The 23,565-nt window shown below is 37.5% G+C and overlaps 1 protein-coding gene across 1 annotated transcript in view; it reads right to left on the bottom strand.

Moving 5' to 3' along the window:
* The window catches only part of MALRD1 (MAM and LDL receptor class A domain containing 1), a 596,783-nt gene that overhangs the window by 508,735 nt on the left and 64,483 nt on the right, over window positions 1-23,565 (bottom strand). Inside the window, exons 7-11 of the mRNA XM_067730697.1 lie at window positions 18,422-18,523; window positions 17,607-17,753; window positions 13,902-14,068; window positions 8,729-8,821; window positions 7,748-7,955 (exon numbers count right to left, since the gene is read on the bottom strand). Of these exons, the coding sequence (XP_067586798.1) occupies window positions 7,748-7,955; window positions 8,729-8,821; window positions 13,902-14,068; window positions 17,607-17,753; window positions 18,422-18,523 (717 nt within the window). The remainder of the gene's footprint in view (window positions 1-7,747; window positions 7,956-8,728; window positions 8,822-13,901; window positions 14,069-17,606; window positions 17,754-18,421; window positions 18,524-23,565) is intronic.

Below are 23,565 nucleotides of genomic sequence, written 5' to 3'. Positions count from 1 at the left end.
ATGCAGACACATTTTCATAACAGATGGGAGGACAAAATAATTCTTGGTCGGAAAACACCTAAAGTTTTGACAAGCTCCCTAACATCACAATTCTATTATCTTTAATAAAAGTAATAATAGACGTGTTCTCACTGAGCTCCAAGTATGTGTCAAGTATTTTGCATATATTGCCATTTGTTTTCACAAATACCCTACACAGCAAGCATAATTATCCCCAAAAGATTTTCTTTTTGAAATTTTAGCACTAAGCAACTCACCTATGGTAAGTTTTAGTAAATGGAATGTCCAGGCTTTGAGCTGTTTGACACCAAAGCTTACACTTTGAAGCCTCCCTGCACCTGGGACTCTGTCTCAAAATTTAAAAGACTGCTTCACTGTATGCTTGCTCTTAACCATTATTTTCAGTTTTAAATAATGTGAGCAATTTTATAAGCAATATTGAATAAGCCCACTATATCTTAATAATCAACGGATTTTCAAATTTCTATAAAAACGGAGGCCTGGTTTCATGACCAGATATTTCATCACTAACGTGTCAACTCTTAAAACACTGAAGTGCACTTTGTAAGTGACAGGGCCACTTAAATTTTCTCTACGTGTTAATTCAACGTATAGATCTTAGAGCTATGCTTGTTTCGACAGTCATATAATGGATATATAATGAAAGATATTTTTCTTTACAAGCAAATATTATTTTCCCCTTAAATATATTTCCCCAAAAATAAAAACAAGTAAATTAACTATCATATAATAATGAAAAAATGTTGCACATCCCCTCATGGTGAAGCAACATGACAAGGAGATGCTGTTCACCCACATAGTACTTAGCTGGAAATCTATTGCTTCTGGATGTTTCTTTTCACAGCTCTGGCTACAGAGTTGATAAGCTACTGTTACTGATAAAAAGTTAATGCTCCAAGGAGAGCCTCTTCTGTTCTGTGACAGTCTTAAGAACCTATGACCTAGCTGTGACTGCCTTCCTGGGCATCCAGAAAATCCTCTGGTCTAGTTCTTTGGTCCTCTGTGACCTTTGCCACCTGCTAAGCCACCTCCCAGCTCCTCTAAGTCAGTTGGTAGAATGTAGAAATAGACAAGATTTGAAATATATACTTGACCCGTGAAATGTGCTTACAAGTTGCAAATTCTTGGTCGTGAACTTGGTCAAGGAATCCTTCCGCCTCCCCCACCACGGGTACCCTCAATTCCTAAATGCACACATCCTTGGAATAGAAAATCTTCCATCTGGGTTGGCCCAGGATTGTCCCAGTTTACACCTGTTGTCCAAGGATAATAATACCTCTCCTCTTTCCTCTCAAGTGACTCTGTTTGGGCAATAAATTCAATACTGCCCTATTGGGGCAATAAATTATATATTAATTCACAAAGGAAGCAAGTCCATGCAGATAACAATCTTATTGTTATATGCAATGGTGTGAAATAGCTATAAGACCAGTGAGTGTGGAAATGGAAAGTCACCCAAGCATCACCAAACCCTTCCGCAGACTCTTCACATCTGTGCCTGTGTCACTCAACTGCAAAAATGTAAAGAAGATTTCAAGACGAAATAACTTTGGATTGAATAAATGTTGAAATTTGGCTTTAGGAGAAAAGTTCAAACCATTTCTTTCATTATCTGGATGTTTTATCAGTTAAAATGTCAATCACTGCACTTTCCACAGAACACTAAACACCACTGTCCTTTGAAAACTGAAAATTAATTTTTAAAATCCATCACTATAAAGATATATGAAAGCACAATGGTGCAATCACCTCTGTAAAAATCTTGGTGAACTTCTCAGGTGTTTTTACCAAAGACATTCGTTCCAATACACTTCAAAGGACTTGTTTTAAAGCTAAATATTCTAGAACTTAACTGCACTATAAAATACAAGTCAAGCTTCAAACCAAAGTTGAAGTTCTTCCATTAATATTTCCCCTACATAATTCAAAATATTTAAGGTGAAGTTGTAAATATCTGAAGAAAACCAGGAAGGCCAAACACATTCTGGCAGCTAATAAATGTCTTATGAAACCACATGTGTTAAACGTTAAATGTTTACAAAATCTAAAAAATCATGTATTCATATAAACAAAATGTATTCATTACAAACAGTGATTCTGATTATGTGGTTGCTTTTATTTAAATTTCTGTGACTACAAAACACATTTCACCATCTCTAATCAGAAGATGAGATATGCCACAGTTCATAATTTTAGTGAAATTTCACTGAGTTCATCAGTTAGAGTAATATTTTTAAACTATGACAATGCTTTGTCTTGCATATTTAACCACTGAAGCATATTAGCAGAAGAAAAAGAATTTCATTGTGGCGGCTGAGGAAAATTCTGGATCGTGAAAATAAAAATATTTATGAACTCTCCAGGTTGGAAGTAAATCAGTTCTCTATTACGTAAGAAAAAAGTTTGCATGGGAATGCTCCATTCAATAAGCGTATATTAGGCTTTAATATGATTATAATATATAAACATTTTGTTAATATTTATTGACAACCTACAAGGATCTTTTCTCCACTAAATATACATGTATTTCCCTTACCCTCAGGAAGTATTGTTAGTATTCAATATTTATTTTTCAAAATATGGAAGACATCCAGAGACAGTATCACGGTAAAGATTAAATGCATTGCACTGGATTCTTGGTTTAAGCTTCTTTCACTTGAATATTGTACCAACTTCTCCTTTGAAGTGTAACAATTTATATTAGCAGGTTAAATGCTCTAACAACTCCTATTTATTCAATTAAAAGCTTTTTCCCCCATGGAATTGTCCAAACGGTTTTGAGTTAAACACACATCTGTCAATCCTGCCATCCTTTTTGGAACATACAGTCTTTTTCTGTATGTTATGATTGAAAATTAGATATATATATATATATATATATTCAAAATTTTATTGTGGTAAAATATACTTAATATAAAAATTACCTTTTTAACCATTTTTAAGTGTACAGTTGAGTGGCACTAAGCACCTTCACACTGCTGTACACCCAACACCATCATGAATCTCCAGAACTTTTCCATCCTCCCAAATCCAAACTCCATACCCATTAAACACTTAGCCCCCATTTTTCTCTTCCCCTCACCCCTGGCAACCACCATTCTGCTTCCCATTTCTATGAATTTGATTCCTCTAGGTAAGAAGAATTATACAACATTTGTCCTATTGTGACTTGCTTATTTCACTTAGCATGTCTTCAAGGGTCAGCCACCTTGTAGCATGTGTCTACATGTAAGCATTGGGTATATTTTCTTTGTAAGTTGTTCAGCTAGTCAGTGTATACCTTTAGATATGTCTGGCACATGTTATATTAGAAATGTTTTAAGAATATATTGCATATTTATTTTATTTTTAAATGTCCCTATTTTATACAGGATCATGTTAATAACGATCAAAAATCTATTGTTTGGAATCACACAGTATTTGTCCTTCTGTGACTAGCTTATTTCACTTAGCATAATGATTCCACTTATATGAGGTACCTAAAATACTCAAACTCATATGTTATTCAGTCGGTATAAAGTTTCAGTTATGCAAGGTAATGTCTATAGTCAACAATACTGTATCATGCACTTTTGTCAATTGTTTTGCAATACTTAATGCTTTTAAAATACTTTTGCAATACTTAATGCTTGTCAAAAATACAGACTTTTGTGAAGTATTTTGAGAAGGGAGAAGCAGAAAGAAAGCTCACTTGTCTGCCACTAACACCGGTTCAGCAGGGCCTTTTTTATGTTCATGTGAACGATGTATTTGAAGCTGAAGGTGCTGTGGAGGACAGGCGTTTCCTGCGCATCTCCTGCACCAATCGTGAGGATGGAGCCTTTTAGGGTGGAATTGGCAAAGTTTTACTGGACAAGAGCGTCTAGACTGTTTAGAACTTTGACAGGTGACATCCTCCACTCGGTAAGGGTTAGATGACTTCGGACAAGTCCTACAAAACTGCTTGAAGTAAACCTCGTGAGCGCGGGGTTCACACCTCGCACCTCCACTTTCCCATCCTTGCAGTAATCACAGCCTTCTTCCAGCTCTAAGAACTGGAAACGCCCGCCGCGCTCCTCGCTGGCTCCCGGCTCTAGCCACCACCTGTTCCCGCAGCGGCCAGCTCGCCTCGGTCAAGGTCACGCTGTCTGGGGCCTCCCCACCGGAGGCGGCTGCTTCAGGCTCCTGGGAGAACGCCTCCCCAGGCCTCCCGCGGCTCCCAGATCACCCACACCGTGGCCTGGGCCACGCCCTCCTCTAGGGACCACGGCCATTGGGGCGCCTTCCTCGGCGACACCTCTCCTGCCTCGGGGTGTCAGAGATGGTGGCCCTCCCTCTCCCTCCGGTGCCACCAGCTCCGCTCGCCCTCTCGGCCCCTTCAAGGAAGGTGATGCGGCGGGATGCAAGGACTCGGGACAGCGCGGGAAGCGCACGCGTCCCGGGGCACCGGGATGCCCTGCTTGGGGAGGCCCCCAACCTGGGTGCCCTGCGGGGGAGGCCGAGCTGCCTGCACCCGCACCCTCAGGTCCGGGATCACAGGGGCAGGGGGTCGCGGGTCTGCATAGCCCCATGCACCGTCCCAGCGAGGGCTGCACCGAGATGTCGTGGCGCGTGTTCACCTGCAAGGGCCCATCGAGGCTGCTGACTGCAGGGTGAGGCGGGGCCTCACCTGCGGCAGGTGGTCCGTGAACCTTGCCCGCTGGGAGATGTGGAAACACTCGGCGGCCCTCAGCTCACCGCAGCCCCGGAAAGACCACGAGGTTGTGCAGAGGAAGTGGGAGGGTAGCGCCGGCTCGGGTGCCGCCAGCGGCCCTGCCCAGCCGCGCCCTTGGCTTTGGCTGCCAGCGGATAGGGGTAAGGATCCTAGCGGGGGCGCAACCCGGTACATGCAACCGTCCAGCACCTTGGCCTCCAGGGCACCCACATGCATAGCCCCATCTAGTTAAGAAGATAAATCTTGCGTCAAGTGTTCTGACTACAAAAGAGGTGGGGGGAGGGCAGGGGAGGACAAGGAAAACTTTGGAGGTGAAGGATGTGGTGACAGTTTCACAGGTGTATGCATATGTCCAAACTTATCAAACTGTATACATCGATTTTGTGCCGATTTTCATACAATAATTATACCTTAATAAAACTATTTTAAAATGTATTGTTTGGAATAATGCCCTTAGGGATTAGTGAAGTACTGGGAGTTTTGTTTCTATCATGAAAGGCCTCCAATTTGCCTCTTAAGACTACTTTTTTTTTTTATTGCCACCTGTTTTCTCTCTCAGCCATCTGTTCAATTCTGAAGTCTTTTAGGCACAGTGGTTCTCAAACTTTAATATGCAGGTGAATCACCTGGGACACTGTTAAAATGAAACTCCGGATTCTGTAAGGCTGGGTTATATCCTCAAGTTCTGCATTTCAAAGGAACTCTCAGATGCTGCCGCTGATACTGCTGGTCAAGGAAGTAACGCTATAATAGCAAACTCTAGCAAAACCCATTTCCCCTTTACCATTAACCGCTTTTGAAAAGGCACTAGGCTACAGGCTCAATCAACTACATTTGTCAAAACAGTACAAAAGTAAGAGGAACTTGGTAAAGAAAGAACACCTGAGTGAATGTGCCTTTTGCAAAAATCACACTGACTACAGATACCAACTGACAATATTCATGAGTTAATATTTACCAAGTCTCCAGTACTCCTGGTGATTTCAAACTATATCTATGAGCTACAGCACTCTGGAGATTCATCCTATACTGGGATACAAAGAAGATATAAAAGCACTTTCCTTGTGCTTCACGAACTTTAAAATTCTATTTTTAAGAAAAATTTGTATAATGAATTCAAATTTGTAAAATATAAATTTAAAAGTATGTGGAAAATGTTTCAAAGTGGCTTTAACTTTCAAAGGAAAGCCTCTTAATTTGTAATGACATATATATGCATGTGTATATATGCACAATATGTTAAACACTTTAGTGCAGGAAATAGTGTAATGTTATATCAATTCTAATAATTCAATTACTATATAAATAATTTCCTCAAAGCAAAAATGATTGTACAAATATTTACATGAAATACTCATGCTGACATCAAAGTATATGGATATTTTGTAATATGTAACATGGCTACCTTTTTTTTTTTGGTCATATCCCTTACATAAGGTTGATCTCAAGCAAGCATGACAGGTTTTCTTTGGCCAAATGAGCTTACATTATTTGGAATACTTATCAGACTAAGAAGTAACACTATCTGTTGATAAGCACAGCCATCTGTCCCTGAATTCACACAAAGGAAATGGCAGGATGGTATCAAGATATACTCTATGGGGAAAATGCCAGATAAGCAATCAATAAAACTTCAATAAAGGAGGAGAAATGGGAAAATATGTCCAAAATCAAATGCTAGAGTATCTACCAATACTCTAGGTGGAATTCGATTACGAAAACCAATTGAAAGGAAAGCCTTCACCAGAGGAAAAAAAGGAGAGAAGAAGCTAAGTTTCCATATGTAGAATTGAAAAGATAAGAAATATATTTACTTTCAGTTATTGGAATTGAGAATAATACAAACCACTAGAAAGGTGAATTTCTCCAAAAGAAATAAACCAAATTGTCTGTTAAAAAGCATTTAAATGAAGCATAAAGAGGAATGTGACACTCACATTGGAGAAAATGAATGGTCCTCATATTTTTTAATGAACAAAAAGAGAGCACCGAAAATATCCACAGAGATCATATTGGTAAGGAGATTATTTTGCTTCAATCTATGGTTAAGACCAGGTGTCTGAGGAATTAATTGAATTCCTGCTTACAAACAGGCAGAGGATTTCTCGCTTGCTTTCCCATCTTCCCTTTTCTACACCCCAGTCCACTGCTGTTAATAAAATGCTTACTTGCCCATCAGCAGAAGCATTTTCATTAAAAAGGTGACATTTATCTTACTGCCATACTTTTCTTTTGCTCAACAAAATATATCACTAAAATAAAACACTGCAGCAAAATAAATGTCAAATTTTTAATAATTAAAAAACCCTCTTGTTTGTGACATAAAAATTGGATGCATTTAGTTTTAATTCATTTCTAAAGAGACACAAGTATCTTAGTTGCTAAGTTACCTCATATGAGGACCATCATGTAGGTTGTAAATTACATTATATTTCCTTTCTAATACAACTAGGTTTGAATAGTCATGGAATTTCTCATCATTACTCCTATCAAAGACTCTCCATAAACGGTCTGAAATGAAGTTGTTGGGCTTTTTTGCCTAGTCATGAATACCAACCATGGCTGACAGGATTTCTATGTCACCATGGTTGTCTGGAAGGCCATGGCAGCCCTTCTCCTCTTTACCCTTTCCCCACAGCTTCCTACATGATTGGTCAGAATAGAAAAAGCCCTACATTTAATAAAGGTTAGCAATCCATAATATATGTCTCCAAAGAGAAGAGTACAAATAGGTTCCCTCTCCCATCCATTTTCCTCTTTAATCCACACACACACAAACACACACAACTAATCACAACTATTCATTTGTTGAACAAATAGAGAGATTTCAAGTGTTAGCAAAAAGCACCAAAACATCATAGAGATGTAGGACAGAGACGCCCACGAGGAATAGTAGTGATGGCTTCAGAATGAGAATGTACATTCATCTTACTTCATACAAATTAAATGTACCTTGCTCAAGACAAAGACTCTTAAATCCAAGCATAGTCATGAATGTGAGCATATGAGTGAGTAAACCATTAATTTACTTACAGCAAGTCGCTGGATCCTCATCACTCTCATCAGAACAGTCCTGCTGAGAGTCACAGACCAATTCCTGGGCGATGCACTGGCCGCTGGCACAAGTGAATTCATCTGCAGAGCAAAGCTGTCTGGATGGGGCCTGTGCACAGGCGTAGACCCAGAGCTCGTCTAGCCCAATAAAACCTTTCTGGCTCAAAATAGTCCCTTCAAAAATAATCTTCAGGGAAAAACAAAGAACAATTTGTGAACTTACAATCTCTTCAAAAAGACCCAAAAACAAATAATAGAGATTAAAGAATTATTAAGAAAAATGCCTGTTTAAAGAGCAAGCAAATACAACTAAGAATAAAGTTCCTATTTGATCAGCTTGACCCACACACATAAGACTGATGGGCACATTAGATCCACTGAGGCCTCTGAGAAACGACCCATGATCTGACGAAGGCATCCCATTTAACCACCGACAACGTCCCTGACTGCAAACTTGTTGTTTGGTCATCTCCACAGCCCTCTTACTTTAATATTCAAGGAAAAGAATAAATGTTAACACTACTTATACTAGAGCTATAACTGCATTTGGTTTTTTAACTACTAAAATTAGTTATTGCAATGCATGAAGGGAAATGTCAGGCAGACAGTAAGATACACAATAGAAGAGAACATTTAGAAGAATAAATTTAGGGCTTCCCTGGTGGCACAGTGGTTGAGAGTCCGCCTGCCGATGCAGGAGCCTACGCGTCCGGAGCCTGTGCTCCGCAACGGGAGAGGCCACAACAGTGAGAGGCCCGCGTACGGCAAAAAAAAAAAAAAAAAGAAAGATTTGACCTGAGTAGGGCTAGGTACAATGAAAAGTAATTGCTCTCCCCAGATATACAAGTCTACATCCCTAATTTCAATGCTAATTTAAATTAAGCAATGGGTGATAAATCCATAACTACAAAGCTAAAAATTAAACTCATGATAAAAAATACTTGTTTTTCCCTTTTATACCTGAAATGTCTTCAGTCCTTCTGGTATTAACACATCCGCTTTCACCCATTTTCTGTGAGTTGATATGTTGTATGTCCAAAATATTTCTTCTTCCTTTGATCCAAAGAAAAAGACATCACTCATTCCCAAATTCTACTCCCATAGTTATATATGTGCTCTCTTAATTATATTTCAGTAGATTTTACCCTACCTGTAGGATATTAAGTACTAAGAAATCTAAAGTATTGGTTAAAAAGCTATATAGCATTTTAAAAGAAAAATGAAGAAAAGGAGAGGGGAAGGGATGAAAAGATAGAGCACAGAGGATTTTTAGGGTAGTGAAAATACTCTTTATGATAATATAATGATGGATACATGTCATTCATTATACATTTGTCCAAACCCATAGAATGTGCAACACCAAGAGTGAACCCTAATGTAAACTAGAGACTTCAGGTGATAATGACATGTCAATGTTGATTCATCAATTGTAACATGTGTACCACTCTGGTGGAGGATGCTGATAATGGGTGAGGCTAAGCATGTGCGGGGACTGGGGGTATAAGGGAAATCTCTGTACCTTCCTCTTGATTTTGCTGTGAATCTAAAACTGCTCTATAAAGATTATTGTTTTTAAAAATAAGGAAATAAAGCATGTCTACATAGTAAAGCTGCTTATTCTTTTTTTATGATGGAGAGTAAGGACAGAACAAAAATTTGAACGGAATCTTGAATAAAGTACTGCACTTCAAAAAATAAAATTCTAAATAGCAACTAATAAACCAGCTATTTATATCTTAATCCCACTGACATTACTTCATTTTGCAATATTGCCATGATAATAGGGAAGAAAAAATGGCAGGCAAATATTTAACATGAAAGTTAAAAAATTGTTATCAGACATATTTTCTGTACAATCTCATCTTACATATTTTTTCCTATGGAAGAATTCATTCCAAGTTCCAAATAATACACTTGTTTTCTGGAGGTTATACTTCTATTTGACTCTCCAGTCACTCAGTCAAAGACCTTTTCATGTCTTCTAAAGCATGCTATGTCACGCATTTGTATGGTGATCATTTTCTAGGTTGCAAAGTGTATCCAAAATTATGTTACTATATACTATGAGGTCAGATATTCGATAAAAGTCTATAATGTACTCCACAATTTTGCCTATGGTAGTGGACTTTATGATTTACGACTGTGCTTTTATGTTCTGAAATAATCCTACTTTTCCTTAGATTTAGTGAAATGTATGTATAATGAACTATAGTGAAAATGCAAACAGTGGCATAAATATGTCTCAGGTTGAGCTCTGAGACTACCTCTGTGTTCTCCTTCTGAGAGATAGGAAACAGCACTGAAAGGTGACATCCAGTTGTAATTCAAATGACACATGACACTCATACTTTTTCAGACTGTCGTTAGCCTTCATTTCCTCACTTGGTTTCACTTATTTCATTCATACTTAAGATTTTCTAAAAATGAATCTATTTTTAACTTAGTCCTTTGCCCTTTGTTATCTACTCCAATTTCCAAGTCTTAAGTATTTCAGAAGATAGTCGAAACCAATTAAAATATACTTCATTCCATTACTTATTCATATCAATGGTTAAGACTTCCACAAGACAATGAAACATACATGGGGGACACATTTTCAGCTGATAGCTTCCAGGTCACATCACAATGAAGTGAAGTTATAAAAAGTTGATAAATACAGCAAATTTTTCTTTCAATAATTTCTAACGCAACTTCAATTATTTAGCATCGAGACACGACATTCTCCACAGATGCTGTTAGTGACACTACTTGGCAAGCTGCATTCACCATGTCCCCTCACTTTAATTTTATGAGGATAATTTACAGCTATTGTGCTCTTTCTTCACTGATTCCCCCATTCTACTTGAAGAAGAATGCATTTACCTTTTTTTCAGAAAGCTGAGCAGAGTTCTTTCTAAACTTAAATGGTTTTTCACACAAGAAGTTAATGGTATATTGTGTCTGAAATCCAGAATTTTTTTAACACATTTTCCTATCTGACAACACAAGCAATGAAAAGGAAAAAGGATTTACCTCAACTAAATGAAATCAGCTTTTATTTTATTTTTGTCCTTACTCTCAGACTCTTATCTAGTTACTTTCAACAGGTGTCAATGTAAAAAAGAAACCCTCAGTTCCGAAAAGCCTTTCAAGGGATGTTCTAATTTTCTATTATCCTAAAATCAATCAAAATTATTTAAATGTCTTTATTCCCCAGACCAGGATCAATAATGCCATTTTACCTTTCAAGAAAAATATTTATCGCTAGATCTCTTAGAGATCAGCTTATCCTTCCCCCTTTCAATGAAAAAAAATCAAGGTATCAAATTCAAGGTTATTTTTTTTTAACTACTTTTGATTGCATGTGGTGATAGGACCATGTACTGTGGCAAAAACCTTCCTTCAAGGAGAGCTTATTATAGCTTTAAAATCTGTATCATACAAGAAAAGATATTTTCTAAGGCATTTTCTTTCCTGTCCCAACTATGTGTTCCTGCTATTTATTTGCCAATGGGAATTTTAAAATATGTAAAAGGCACCACAAGCTGGACACCCCCACTATCCTTGGCTCACTGACATGGCAGCTGTCCTCAGGATAAAAGATAGGCCATTGCTATGATTATTTTCTTATAGATGATGGACAGAGACTTAATCCTAAGAATAGTTCGATGGTACAAACTAGAACTGCTACACACTGAAGCTGACTTGAAAAGTTTCAACTTTTTAGTTAACTTGTCTTTCACCTATTTTCTATTTCTCAAGTTCTAAAGTACTCTGAAAATAAAGAAAATTACCCTCAGCATTCTCACCAGATATTTCTTGGTTCATCAGCACATTTCGTTCTAAGGGTTATTTTCGTTATTCTATTCATGGAATATGTAAATGATCATTTTCATCAAGAGCTAATTTTTTAAATGATAGGTTTGAAGTCCTTTTTAACTTTGTGATAAAACATCAACTTGTAATTTAAATGTGCTTTGATGCAGTTTGCATCGGTGACCAACGTTTTATGTGTATGGAGCACAGCAAACAGTGTCAGAAAAGACTGGACACTGCCTTGCAGAATTCTGGGTAAACTAATGGATCAAACATCAGTCAACACTCTCTAAGATGTACCCCCAATCGGTTCTGATTAGCACACTAGGTCAGTTCTCCATAATTAACTTCTTCTTTTCCTATAATATGGGAGACGGAATCTTGGTAAGTCTATTCTTATTGTATGAGGTGGTATCTGAAGCCAATTTGTTTGCACTTTTTTCTTGTGCAACCCCAGAGCCAGCAGAGGAATGATATTGCTCACTTCCAATAATTCAAAACTCCATATCCACACACTGAAACTTAAAATCCATCACTGATGTTCAGGGTAGATTAAAATAATCCTTAGTATTAGAAGATAGATAACAAGTTTCTACTCAAACTTAGGACAGTGACTCATTCAAAATCTAATGACTATTGATTACCCACCATGTGAAAAACACTATTGTAGGACCGTATATTTTTAAAGCATCTTTAAGTATAATATAAGCTCAACAAAATTATTCCAGACTTTTTTTTTATGCCTTTGTGAAGAAGGATTTGGAAATTACAGAAAATTTCAAATTGCATGAAAGCTCAATGGGCTTGGTTTACATGGCACAGGTGATAATAACTAAAAGGTGCTTAAAGCTTGAATGGCATAACATATACGGTTAAAGTTTAACCTCTTTTTTTTTTGTAAAATTTCTCTCAATTATCTGGAAAGTTTGGAGTATTACACAAAGGGCAGGGAGAGGTTTCTGTCCCTCCACCCACCCCACACCATGTCAAATTGAATGAAATATATCAAATAGATTCTAGGGCAGTGGACTGCCAAATATTGCTACAAAAAAAAATGTTACAAAATGCTACAAATTGTGTCTCATCCGGGTAACAAAGGACAATGTATTAGGCCATCTGATGAGAGTAGTCATTCAACTTCACGCTTTAGAAGTCTGGAAAAGAGAAGTAGAAGAAAAAAGACTGGATATGACGAAAACAACACAAAAGGAAAAGGGAGAGATGATATGATAGAACTCAGAAGAAAAGGGGAATGTCTCTTGAATGTTCAAGTATCTTGGTAATAAGCAGTCTGATACTTGAGGATTAATTATGAAGTCACTGCAAACTTCAGAAAAGAATAGAAGAAAATGCTGTTGGCAGATGGTTAGTGGCACTTGTTAAGTACAGATGACAAACTTTTGTTGAATAATCAATCTGGCTGACGTCATGCAGAAGTTTCAACTGGATTTATCCAAAGTATTCCTGAGCCCAAGGAAACTTCTTGCTTGGATATTTTTACTGTCTTTCTTTTCCAATGTCAGAATTCCTGCAATTATTGTCAAATGTTTCCCATTTGTAGAATAACTGCTGTTTACCCCTATGATTTTTTTCCTCCTACCTATAAATAAATTCTTCTTCACAATAGAAGTTCTTAAAGTGTCTCAAGTGTTTTCCCAATTGTAGAGAATTGTTTTCAGTTAGTTAGGTTAAAAAAAAAAAAAGGGATTTGTTTATTCACTAGCATTACCACTACAACTTTCACTCTGCCCAGCACACCATTTTTTTTTAAATTTATATGACTCATTTGGCTGTATTTAATCAGCAATTACCAATCTTTTAAAACTGTATCTACTGTACCAGAACAAGTAATTTGCTTCCATCATATTTACAGCTTTAAGTATACAGAGATCAAAAATCCAGAACAGATCACATCAGAGCTTCAGTATAGAGTTAACAATACAGAATCCCAAATATATTATTACACCATAGTGTTTAATGTATTTTCATGAATTTTACCAATTTTATGAAATATTTTGCAAACTACCACAGTGTACATGACAATATCTCCTAAACCAGCTTCTTAATACTTCTTTTTAAACGTATACCAATTAAACAACATTTGTGTTATTGTATAGCACAGGGAACTACATTCAATATCCTGCAATAAACCATAATGGAAAAGAAAAAAAAAATTACCCCTCAGAAGCAAAAAAAAAATAAAATAAAATAAAGGTATCCCAAATAAAGTCAAGATAAGGAATAGCCTACATGCAACTGAGAAATGGAAACAGAAGTTGCCAAGAATAGAAATTTCATTTATTCAATGAATTTGAAATTGATGCAAGTTTCTTCTCACCTTTTTATTATACAGTCCTACTCTCAGAACACTGTTTTCCATAGAGTAATAGAATTGAAGATGACAGCTCTTGCCCAAGCAGTGACACACAGAGCTATTTAGATAAGCCCTGCTGCCTAAATGGTTAAGAGTAGAAGCATGCTTAGCCCCTACCCATATATAGTAACCTGAAAAATAAAGGGGAAAAAACGCAACTTAGAAAAAATTAGCTGCTTTCTGTTTGAACAAAATTATTGTATTACTTTTCCAAATCAAGCTCGAAACACAAATATTTTATTTAAAAGAATACGATGTTTTTAAAAGATTGCATCAACTACAAATTACAGATTTTCGTTTCCATATTTGATTTCTAAAATGCATTGTAATCTCCTCCTAATTCCTAAAATCAGTTTGACAATACCTTCAATATGAAAATTCAATATTCTTATAAAAAGAAATCTACTGATATAAAAATCTGTCCCACCAAATGATCATTCTTCTGAATATAACAATGCAATCTTTCTTTAATCAAAAATTCCTCATCTTTCTTCCCAAAATTATTTTCCCTTTTGATTATTTTTTCTATTCTTCACAGAAAAACTTTTACCTTTTAAGGAAATATAATTTAAACTGCCCTCTTTCTTACCAAACTACATGGAAGCATCATATACTTACAGTCCTACTAAACTACACATATGGATTGTATAGTACATAAAAATACTGTCAATCAATTTTTTCCATGATTCTTAAAACCAATTTGGATTGCTTTTGAACTCAATAATATACACAATACAGAGATACAAGGATATTTCTATGTTTTATAACTTCAATTTTCAAAGATAAAGTCTTTCAAATGTTTTATTTCTTTGTAAGAGAGCAAATATTCCTGCAACATCTAAAAACGTTGAACTTAAATTCAGTGAAATTTATTTACTAGACATGTTAGCCTTTAATCAAACTAGTATATAATAAGTTAATACTTTTCCTCTGACCTATACGTAAGGAAATGATAAATAAAATAAAAACACATTTTTACAAAAGCAGAGACAGACTAAACAAGATAAAACATCTCAAAAGATAAGGAAAAAATAGATATGCCAAGTGATGAGCAGGGCTGAAACCACAGAACTCTTGGATGTTGGGACCAGAAGCAGGCTGTAGTAGCTAGAATTTTGACTAATTTAAATGTTGCAAAATCCTGGATGAACAGAGTCAAATTCTCTCTATGAGGTCAAAGATTAGGTCTGGAAATCACTCTCGTAAACTGAGGTGGGAAAGATACTTACCCTCACTGTTGTGGGCTATGGCTAAGAGACAGTACGTGCAAAACTCCAAGCATTACCATCAAGTATAAAACCCTAAACCAGGATTGTTACTCAGATAAGGTTCTGGGTTGCTGAGTAATACCACGATAAAATTGCTGAACAAGGAGGTAGGAACAAAGTAGAAGAGCAGGAAAGAGTAAAGTGGGTTTAGAAAGAGAACAAATCTCATTGAAAAAAAGCCTGCAAAATTTCCAGTTTCTGGACCACCATGTAAGAAGCTTGGAAGTTGTTATTCCTGTCCACTTAGCAAGAAAATATATGAACAAACTGAAAATCAACAACTCTTCTTAGACCCCTAGGAAAACTGAGGTCATGGTACAAACCACTGTGCAAGAATTGGTGAGGTAAGCAGATACAGAGAATCACAACTTTCAAGAGCAGAATCCCAAAATTGTATGGGAAAGTACAGGGGTGGAAAAAACTAGATTGTGATTGATGAACTGCTGGAGGCTCAGTGTGAAAACATTTGCGAGTTAAAAACTCCAGGCAGCCCCATCTTAGGGAGGACCCCACTCTTTTGTGAGTTTTACCTTCAGGAGCCCTACCAGGTTCTCACAGTAAGAATCAGAGAAAAATCCTCTTGTGCCTACAGCTGGGGGAGAGGAAAAGTAGTCATTTTGAAATATACCTGGACTCTCCTGTTATCCTTAATAAGGCTTTCACTCAAGAGAAGCTTTACAACCAGCTAACCGACTGGAGATCCTAACTGGGAGAAGTGAGATATCAAATCTAGCAGGTTCTAACCTTCCACACGACAGGAGCAGAATACCCAGATCCAGCCCCCACTGGATCAAAGACTGAGATCCATTCATAGGACTACAGGATGCTTCCCTTCCCCTCACAACTTATCACCACATCAAAAGTGGTCCTGTATGATAACAAGGAAATAGTACCAAAAGAACTGCGGGTCTCAGACCTTATTTCAGAAGATATCTTTAGAGAAACCCGAAGACAACAGTGGGACCAAAACAAGAACACTACATGAAATTTTAGTCTCAGACATTAACGGCTACAGCAACAGTAAACAGAGCCTAAACTCTAGTTGGATAAACATAAAAGCTCACATTAAATACCTATCTACCTTAATTCCTTTTATGCAGTACATTATGCCTGGCTTTCACACACACAAAAATTACAAGGCATACTAAAAGGCAAAAAAATATATAGTTTGAAGAGAAAGAAGAGACATCAGAACCAGACCCAGATCTGGCAGGGATGCTGGAATTATCAGACTGGGATAAATAAGTTAAGAGTTCCAGTGGAAAAAGTAGAAAACATGCAAAAAAGATAATGTAGGCAGAGAGTTGGAAATTCTAGGGAAGAATCAAAAAATGCTAGGGGTAAAAACCAGTATAACAGAAATGAAAAATGCCTTCAAAGGGCTCATTAGCAGACTTGACTCAGCTGAGGAATGAATCTCTGAGCTTAAGGATATGTCAATAGAAACTTCCAAAACTGAAAAGCAAACAGGAAAAAAAATTAATAACAGTGAAGAAAGGAGTGATTCTATCTAAGAACTCTGGGGAAACTACAAAAGGTGCAACATATGCGTAATGGAAATATGAGAAGAAGAAAGAGAGAAAGGAAGAGAATCAATATTTGAAGTAACAGTGACTGAGAATTTTCATCCAAATTAATGTCAGACAAACCAGAGATCCTGGAAGCTCAGGAAACACCAAGCAGGATAAATATCCAAGAAACTACATCTAGGCAAATTACTATATTCAAAACTGCAATCAAAAACAAGCGAAAACCTTGAAATATTCCAGGAAGAAAAAAATCTTACCTATAGAGGAACACAGATAAGAATTGGATCAGACTTCTCTTCCGAACCACGTAAGCAAGAAGAGAGTGGAGTAAAATATTTAAAATATTAAAAGAAGAAAAAAACTCAACCTAGAATTCTATGTCCAGCAAAAATTATCCTTCAAAAATGAAATACAAATAAAGACTTTCTCAGACAAATAAAAATTGAGGGATTTTGTGGCCAGTAGACTTGCAAGTAATGCTAAAAGGCATTCTTCAGTGAGAAGGAAAATGATACAGGTCAGAAACTCAGATCTACATAAAGAAAAGAATAGTATCAGAGAAGGAATAAATGAAAGTAAAATGAAACATTTTATTTTCAACTTGCTTAGTTAATGAAAAAATAAGTTTGTTCAAAACAGTAATAGTCCTAATGTATTTGATAATGAAATGAAATGAATGACAGCAATAATACGAGGGAAAGGAGGGAAGACTTAGGAGTATTTATTATAATGGGCTTGCACTACCCATGAGGAAGTATAGAGTTATTTGAAAGTAGACTTGGATTAGTTGTAAATGTATTTCACAAACTCTAGAGAAACCACTAAAAACAGTTAAAAAGGAAGCATAATCCATATGATTTTTTATTTGCTACCTTCATCATCACTGCTTTGATGCTGCTGAGGTGGAGATTCTAACACAGAAATTTCTCTTGCTTTTGTGCGCATCCAGGAACTTTGCCCAGCAGATGTTTCTGACACCCAGTCACACATGTCAAAATCAAATCCACAGGCCTGACACACTAAAGAGAGGAGAAAAAGATGTCAGTGGACTATCACAATCTACTAGAGTGGCTGCTTAACAATGGTTATAGTTGCAATCAAGGCTTAAACACACACACACACACACACACACACACACACAAATTCATATCTGGAAATTTTGATTCAGTAAGTCTTAGAGTGCCCTCTACTTTTTAAAAGTTCTTCATTTGATCCAGATGGGCATCCTCCGAATGAGAACCACTGCCGCCAAAAAAAAAAAAAAAATGAAGAGATTTCTTTTTCTTGTACCACTGCTTCCACTGTGGTTTTTTAAATGGCATAATATCTGACCTTACCTACTTTATGGAATTCAGTTAACTTAAATAATTTACTATTCACAATCACGTTGAAATTTTAAAGAAACATTGTATATAATTCCAAGATCTTTAATGTAATTGTTTTACAAAACAACATTATCTTAAATTGACATATTTACTGTCTTTCACTTTTTGAATAAACAACAGACTTGCAATAACACTTCAGCTAAAACCCCAATGATACTCCTGCTAAAACTAAGACATAGATGGCAACAGAGTTTGTCAAGTGAGTATCCCTACTAGTGGTCTGATACTCCTGTTAGACTTCTGAGACTCATGGACGGCCTACACACTGACAAGGCAGGCAGACATCTCATCTTAACACTTACACCTCAATCCTTCATCTGTAGAATCAAATCTGCAGAGACTTGCATCTGGATGGCATTGTTCCATCTTGGTATTCGATGTTTCTTGACATGGTAAAATTTCATCTGTAAGATTGGCAAGAAGTGAGATGCAGGTGTCACTAGAAAGGATCATGTATTTCTTAAAATGTTAATATTTGTTCTACAGAGCATGCTCAACCCAACTCCTCTCTATGGCAGCATCATGCCTTAGGGAGACTCATTACACAGACAAAGAGAGATCGATTCAGAGAGAGGAGAGAGAGAGAAAAAAACAACTATGCCAGTGCTTCTGGATTTTAATCAGATCTCTGTAAAACTCTTAGAGGAAAATATAGGCGGAACACTCTGACATAAATCACGGCAATATATTTTTGGATCCATCTCTTAAAGGAAATAAAAGCAAAAATAAACAAATGGGATCTAATTAAACTTAAAAGTTTTTGCAAAGCAAAGGAAACGGACAAAATGAAAAGAAAACCTACTGAATGGGAAAAAATATTTGCAAATGATGACTGATAAGGGGTTAATATCCAAAATATATAAAAAGCTCATACAACTCAACATCAAAAGAACAAACAACCTGATTAAAAACTGGACAGAAGAACTGGATAGACATTTTTTTTAAAGAAGAAATGCAGATGGCCAACAGGCACATGAAAAAATGCTCAAATTCATGAATTATCAGGGAAATGCAAATCAAAACTGCAATGAGACATCATCTTATACAGTCAGAATGGCTATCATCAGAAAGAACACGAATACCAAATGTTGGCGAGCATGTGGAGAAAAGGGAACCCTCTTGCAGTGTTGGTGGGAATGTAAATGGGTACAGCCACTATGGAGAACAGTATGGAGGTTTCTCACCTTCCTAAATATCTGAGCTTTGAATCTTTTGACATCTTGTTACAGTCATCTACAGACACTGGTGCCCTACCCCTCAATCCCTGATTACTTTACCCGTTGGCTCAATGTCACTCTCTGTCACTTCAATGTTCCCATTCATCTTGCCCTTCAATTTCTCTATTTTTCTTACTGATGCTCATGAAGGAGAACTGCTGATGTAAAACCACTTCTGCCACCACTCGGCTGACTATGATCGTAACTAACGGTGATAACAACTTCCTCTATCTTAATTATGAGGGGCCCACTCCCCAACCATCACCCCTATCTTTCCACTCACTCCCTCTAGTATCTCTACTGTAAAAAAATTTTTGACAGCATCAGGACCTACAAAGCTAATGGTCCTCCAGTTTTGCAATTCCTTTCATCCTCTCTCATGTCCTCATTTCTTTTCTTACTGGTGTTAGAAAATAGTCATCTGCTGGCTCTTCTCATGCTTCCACAAACTCAGGACAAAAACTCTGACAAGTACAATCCTTCAAGTAGTGTAAATTCCTGACAATTAGCTTTCTTGATTGTAATGTAAGTGCCTGACATCAACCTTTTGATTGCTGAGGCATCCATTTCAAAGACATCCATCTCTAATAAACACATTGCCCCCTACACTGGATAAAGAGCCAGTGCGTCCCACCCATGAAGTTCCCCTTTTCAAAAGCCCTTGGTGACCTAGATAACTGAGCACTCGAGTGACCCAGCTTTTCCCTTACTGCACTTTAATTCCCACTTGTATGTTTTAAATTCAACAATAAAAAGTAAAACCGGGAAACCCTAGGCACCCCACCCTCGACCCCAACAAAGGCAGAACCCTAGGTTTACTCTCTCTCCCCACAACCTCGCTGTATGGCCCCTGGATGTGCTGGGTACCCTCCAGGACCTGTAAGAAGCAAACCTTGTTTTTCCAAAGTTCCCTGATGGTTGTTGCAGGGGTGTGTCTCGTAATCATAAGAACCGCAAGGGCTGGACTAGCCACAACATCACAACACTGCCTCTGGTCTGGGAAATGTCTGTGGGGACTCACGACATGTAATCTGGGCCCAGGTGAGCGCCTGAGATTCCTGGCAGATAGCATCACTGTGAATAGGCTGAGACCCACGCGACACACTCCACCTGCATCTGTGCAGATGAACGGGAGTGATGGGTCAACACCAAGCTGACTGAAACGACTTCATATCCCTGACTACTCACTTCATTGCACTGGGGCCATCCCGCTACATCTTCCTAATTCTTTCCTTTTCTTCCATTTCTAGACAACTGTTCAAAACCCTCTACCCACTCCTTAAATCTCCAACTCCTCCTCCTCCTGAGCTAATCATCTTGCTTTATGTTTCATTGGGAAAATGAGAGAAACCAGAAGAAAACCTCACAAGCCCCACCACCTGCACCGCCACCCACATGCCTTTCCTCTTCTTAACTCTGATCAACCAGTCCTTCTCTTCTCTAGGTCCACTCCTTTCATTTACCCCGGAAATGCATCTCCTCTCCCCTATTCTGCAATCATTCCAGCAATTTCCTCCCCTCTTTTACATCCCACATGCTTTCTTTCCCTTCAGTATACAAGAGGCCACAATTTCGCCCATCTTAAGAAAATTAAACCTCCAACTCCCTCCAACTAACTTCTCCAAGTTCTGCCTATTCTCACTGATTCCAACACCACTTCTTCTCCCCCCATTCTCTCTTGCATCTGTTTCAATGAGGGTTTTTTTTCAATTTTTTAAAAATGAAGTTAAAATTCATATAACCTAAAATTCACCACTTTAACCATTTAAAAGTACACAATTTGGTGGCTTTTATACATTCTCAGTGTCATGCAATTATCACCGTTATCTAATTCCAAAACATTTCCATCACTCCAAAATAAAACCCTGTACCCATGAGCAATCACTCCCATTCTCTCCCCCTCCTCAGCCTCTGGCAACCTCTGATCTGCTTTCTGATGACTTTGCCTATTCCGCACATTTTATAAAATGGATTCACACATTATATAGCTTCTTGTGTTTGACTTTTTTTTTTTTGCGGTATGCGGGCCTCTCACTGTTGTGGCCTCTCCCGTTGCGGAGCACAGGCTCCGGACGCGCAGGCCCAGCGGCCATGGCTCACGGGCCCAGCCGCTCCGCGTGCATGTGGGATCTTCCCAGACCGGGGCACAAACCCGTGTCCCCTGCATCGGCAGGCGGACTCTCAACCACTGCGCCACCAGGGAAGCCCCTGTGTTTGACTTTTTACTTCTCAGATGTTGTCAAGGTTTATTCATGTTGGTGTAACATATATCAGAACTCTATTCCTTTTTTTTTTTAACCCTTACCACTGCGCTGAAACTACATATATCAAAGTTGACCTCTCCATTGTTAACCTACAATAATATTTAATTTTTCCTTCCCAACATACCTGACATATCAGTAATACTGATATAGTTGATCACTCCCTTTTACTTGAAATGTTTTCTTCACTGGATCCTGGTACATAATTTTCTCCTGGTTTTCGTCTTAAATGACTAGCGTTTATTCTCGTCTCCTTGGCCGGTTTTCCCTCATCTCGTCGATGTGACACAAGGTGACATTAGCCTTGGATCTCGTCTCTTCTCACAATCTTGTTAATATCACCTAGTCTCCTGCCTTTAAAACATTTCCAATGCCAATAACTCATAAAACTATAACTTAGGTCCAGACCTTTCACTGGACTCTGACATATCCTGTTCCCGACTTGGCCACTTCACTTGGATAACCAACATGCATCTCAAAAGAAATATGTCTGGAACTAGGCGTATTTTCTGATTTTCTCAGCCCAAACTTTCTCCTCCCACATTTTTCTCATCTCAGTCCATGACAACTCCATCCTTCTAGTTCAGGTAAAAAGAGTAGGGTCATGTATGATACATCTCTTACTTTCATCAGACATGCCATCCATCAGCAAATCTTTGCTTGATCTATAAAACACATCCGGAACCTCACTACATCGAGGTACTCACTACTGCTACCAATTCTCAGTTAAGGGAACATCATTCTTTCTGGATTATAGATAAAACTTCTTACTTTGCCTCCTTGTCGCTGCCCTTGCCCCATTATTATCTTTCAATATCCTCAAACTAAAACAAAATTAAACTACACATCTGGGAAATCCACATTTATTCGGTAATGAAATATCACACGTTTAAATAAAACTGAGATAACCAAGTATTTTGTTTGATCTGAATGAAAATATAACTTACTAAAATTTGTGTCATATAGCTAAAACAGTACTTAGAAGGAAATTAGTAATTATAAAAGTTTTCATTAGGAATGAAAAATGATTGACCTCAAATCCTATAATTTAACTCTCCATTTACAGAAAGAAGGACAAGAAGAACATATTAAAGCTAAATCAAGCAGCAAGTCAGATCATGTCTCCTCTGCTCAAAATCATCACACGGGCTTCTATCCTACACGAAATGCATGCAAAAGTCCTTTCCATGATCCTCCTCTTACAAACCAGGCTTACGCTTACTTCAGAACCTTCGCCTTGACACGTGGCTTCCTTCCAATATACACATGGCTTGATCTCTCAACTTTTTTTTTTTTTTTTGCTCAGAAAATATGTTCTTCACGTGACCATGCCTGACCACTCTATTTAAAACTTATCTCCCCCTTGCCTGTGGCACCCTTATCTCAGTTTTCTGGTTTATTGTACCCATAGCACATAACACCACTTGACATAAAGTACATTTTTCTATTTACTTGCTTAGCTTCTTTCTCTTTATGACTAAAATATAAATTCCATAAACTCAGGGATTACCATTTGTTTTTTCACTGCCTCTCCCTCATGTCTAGAAAAATTCTTGACATAACATAGATGTTCAATATATACTTGTTTAATGAATGAATGAATAAGTGACCTAAGACCAATTCAATGAAATCTTTTACAACAGCACAGACTCTATATAAATTGTTCACATCTGTATTGGAAATAAAATTGAAGCGATTGGTTGTGAAAATGATTTACGAATAACATCCATAATCTGGTTTCTCATAATGGAAGCTAACAAATGATGAATATGCAAAGCTTCTTGAACATAAGATCCACTGAAAATAAAACTGCATATGCAATTAAGGGAGTGTGGGCAATAAATGAAACTAAGATTGCACAATAACAATTACCATGAAACAATTAAAACTGTAATTTTTGTAGATTTGTATAACAGCTACAAATCTTCAGCCCCTGGAGCTGCATAATTAAATGTTTGCCATTGTTCA

The sequence above is a fragment of the Pseudorca crassidens genome, chromosome 1 (genome assembly GCF_039906515.1).
Source record: "Pseudorca crassidens isolate mPseCra1 chromosome 1, mPseCra1.hap1, whole genome shotgun sequence".
In the NCBI taxonomy this organism is placed as follows: Eukaryota; Metazoa; Chordata; class Mammalia; order Artiodactyla; family Delphinidae; genus Pseudorca; species Pseudorca crassidens.
This window is presented reverse-complemented; position numbering and strand designations above follow the sequence as displayed.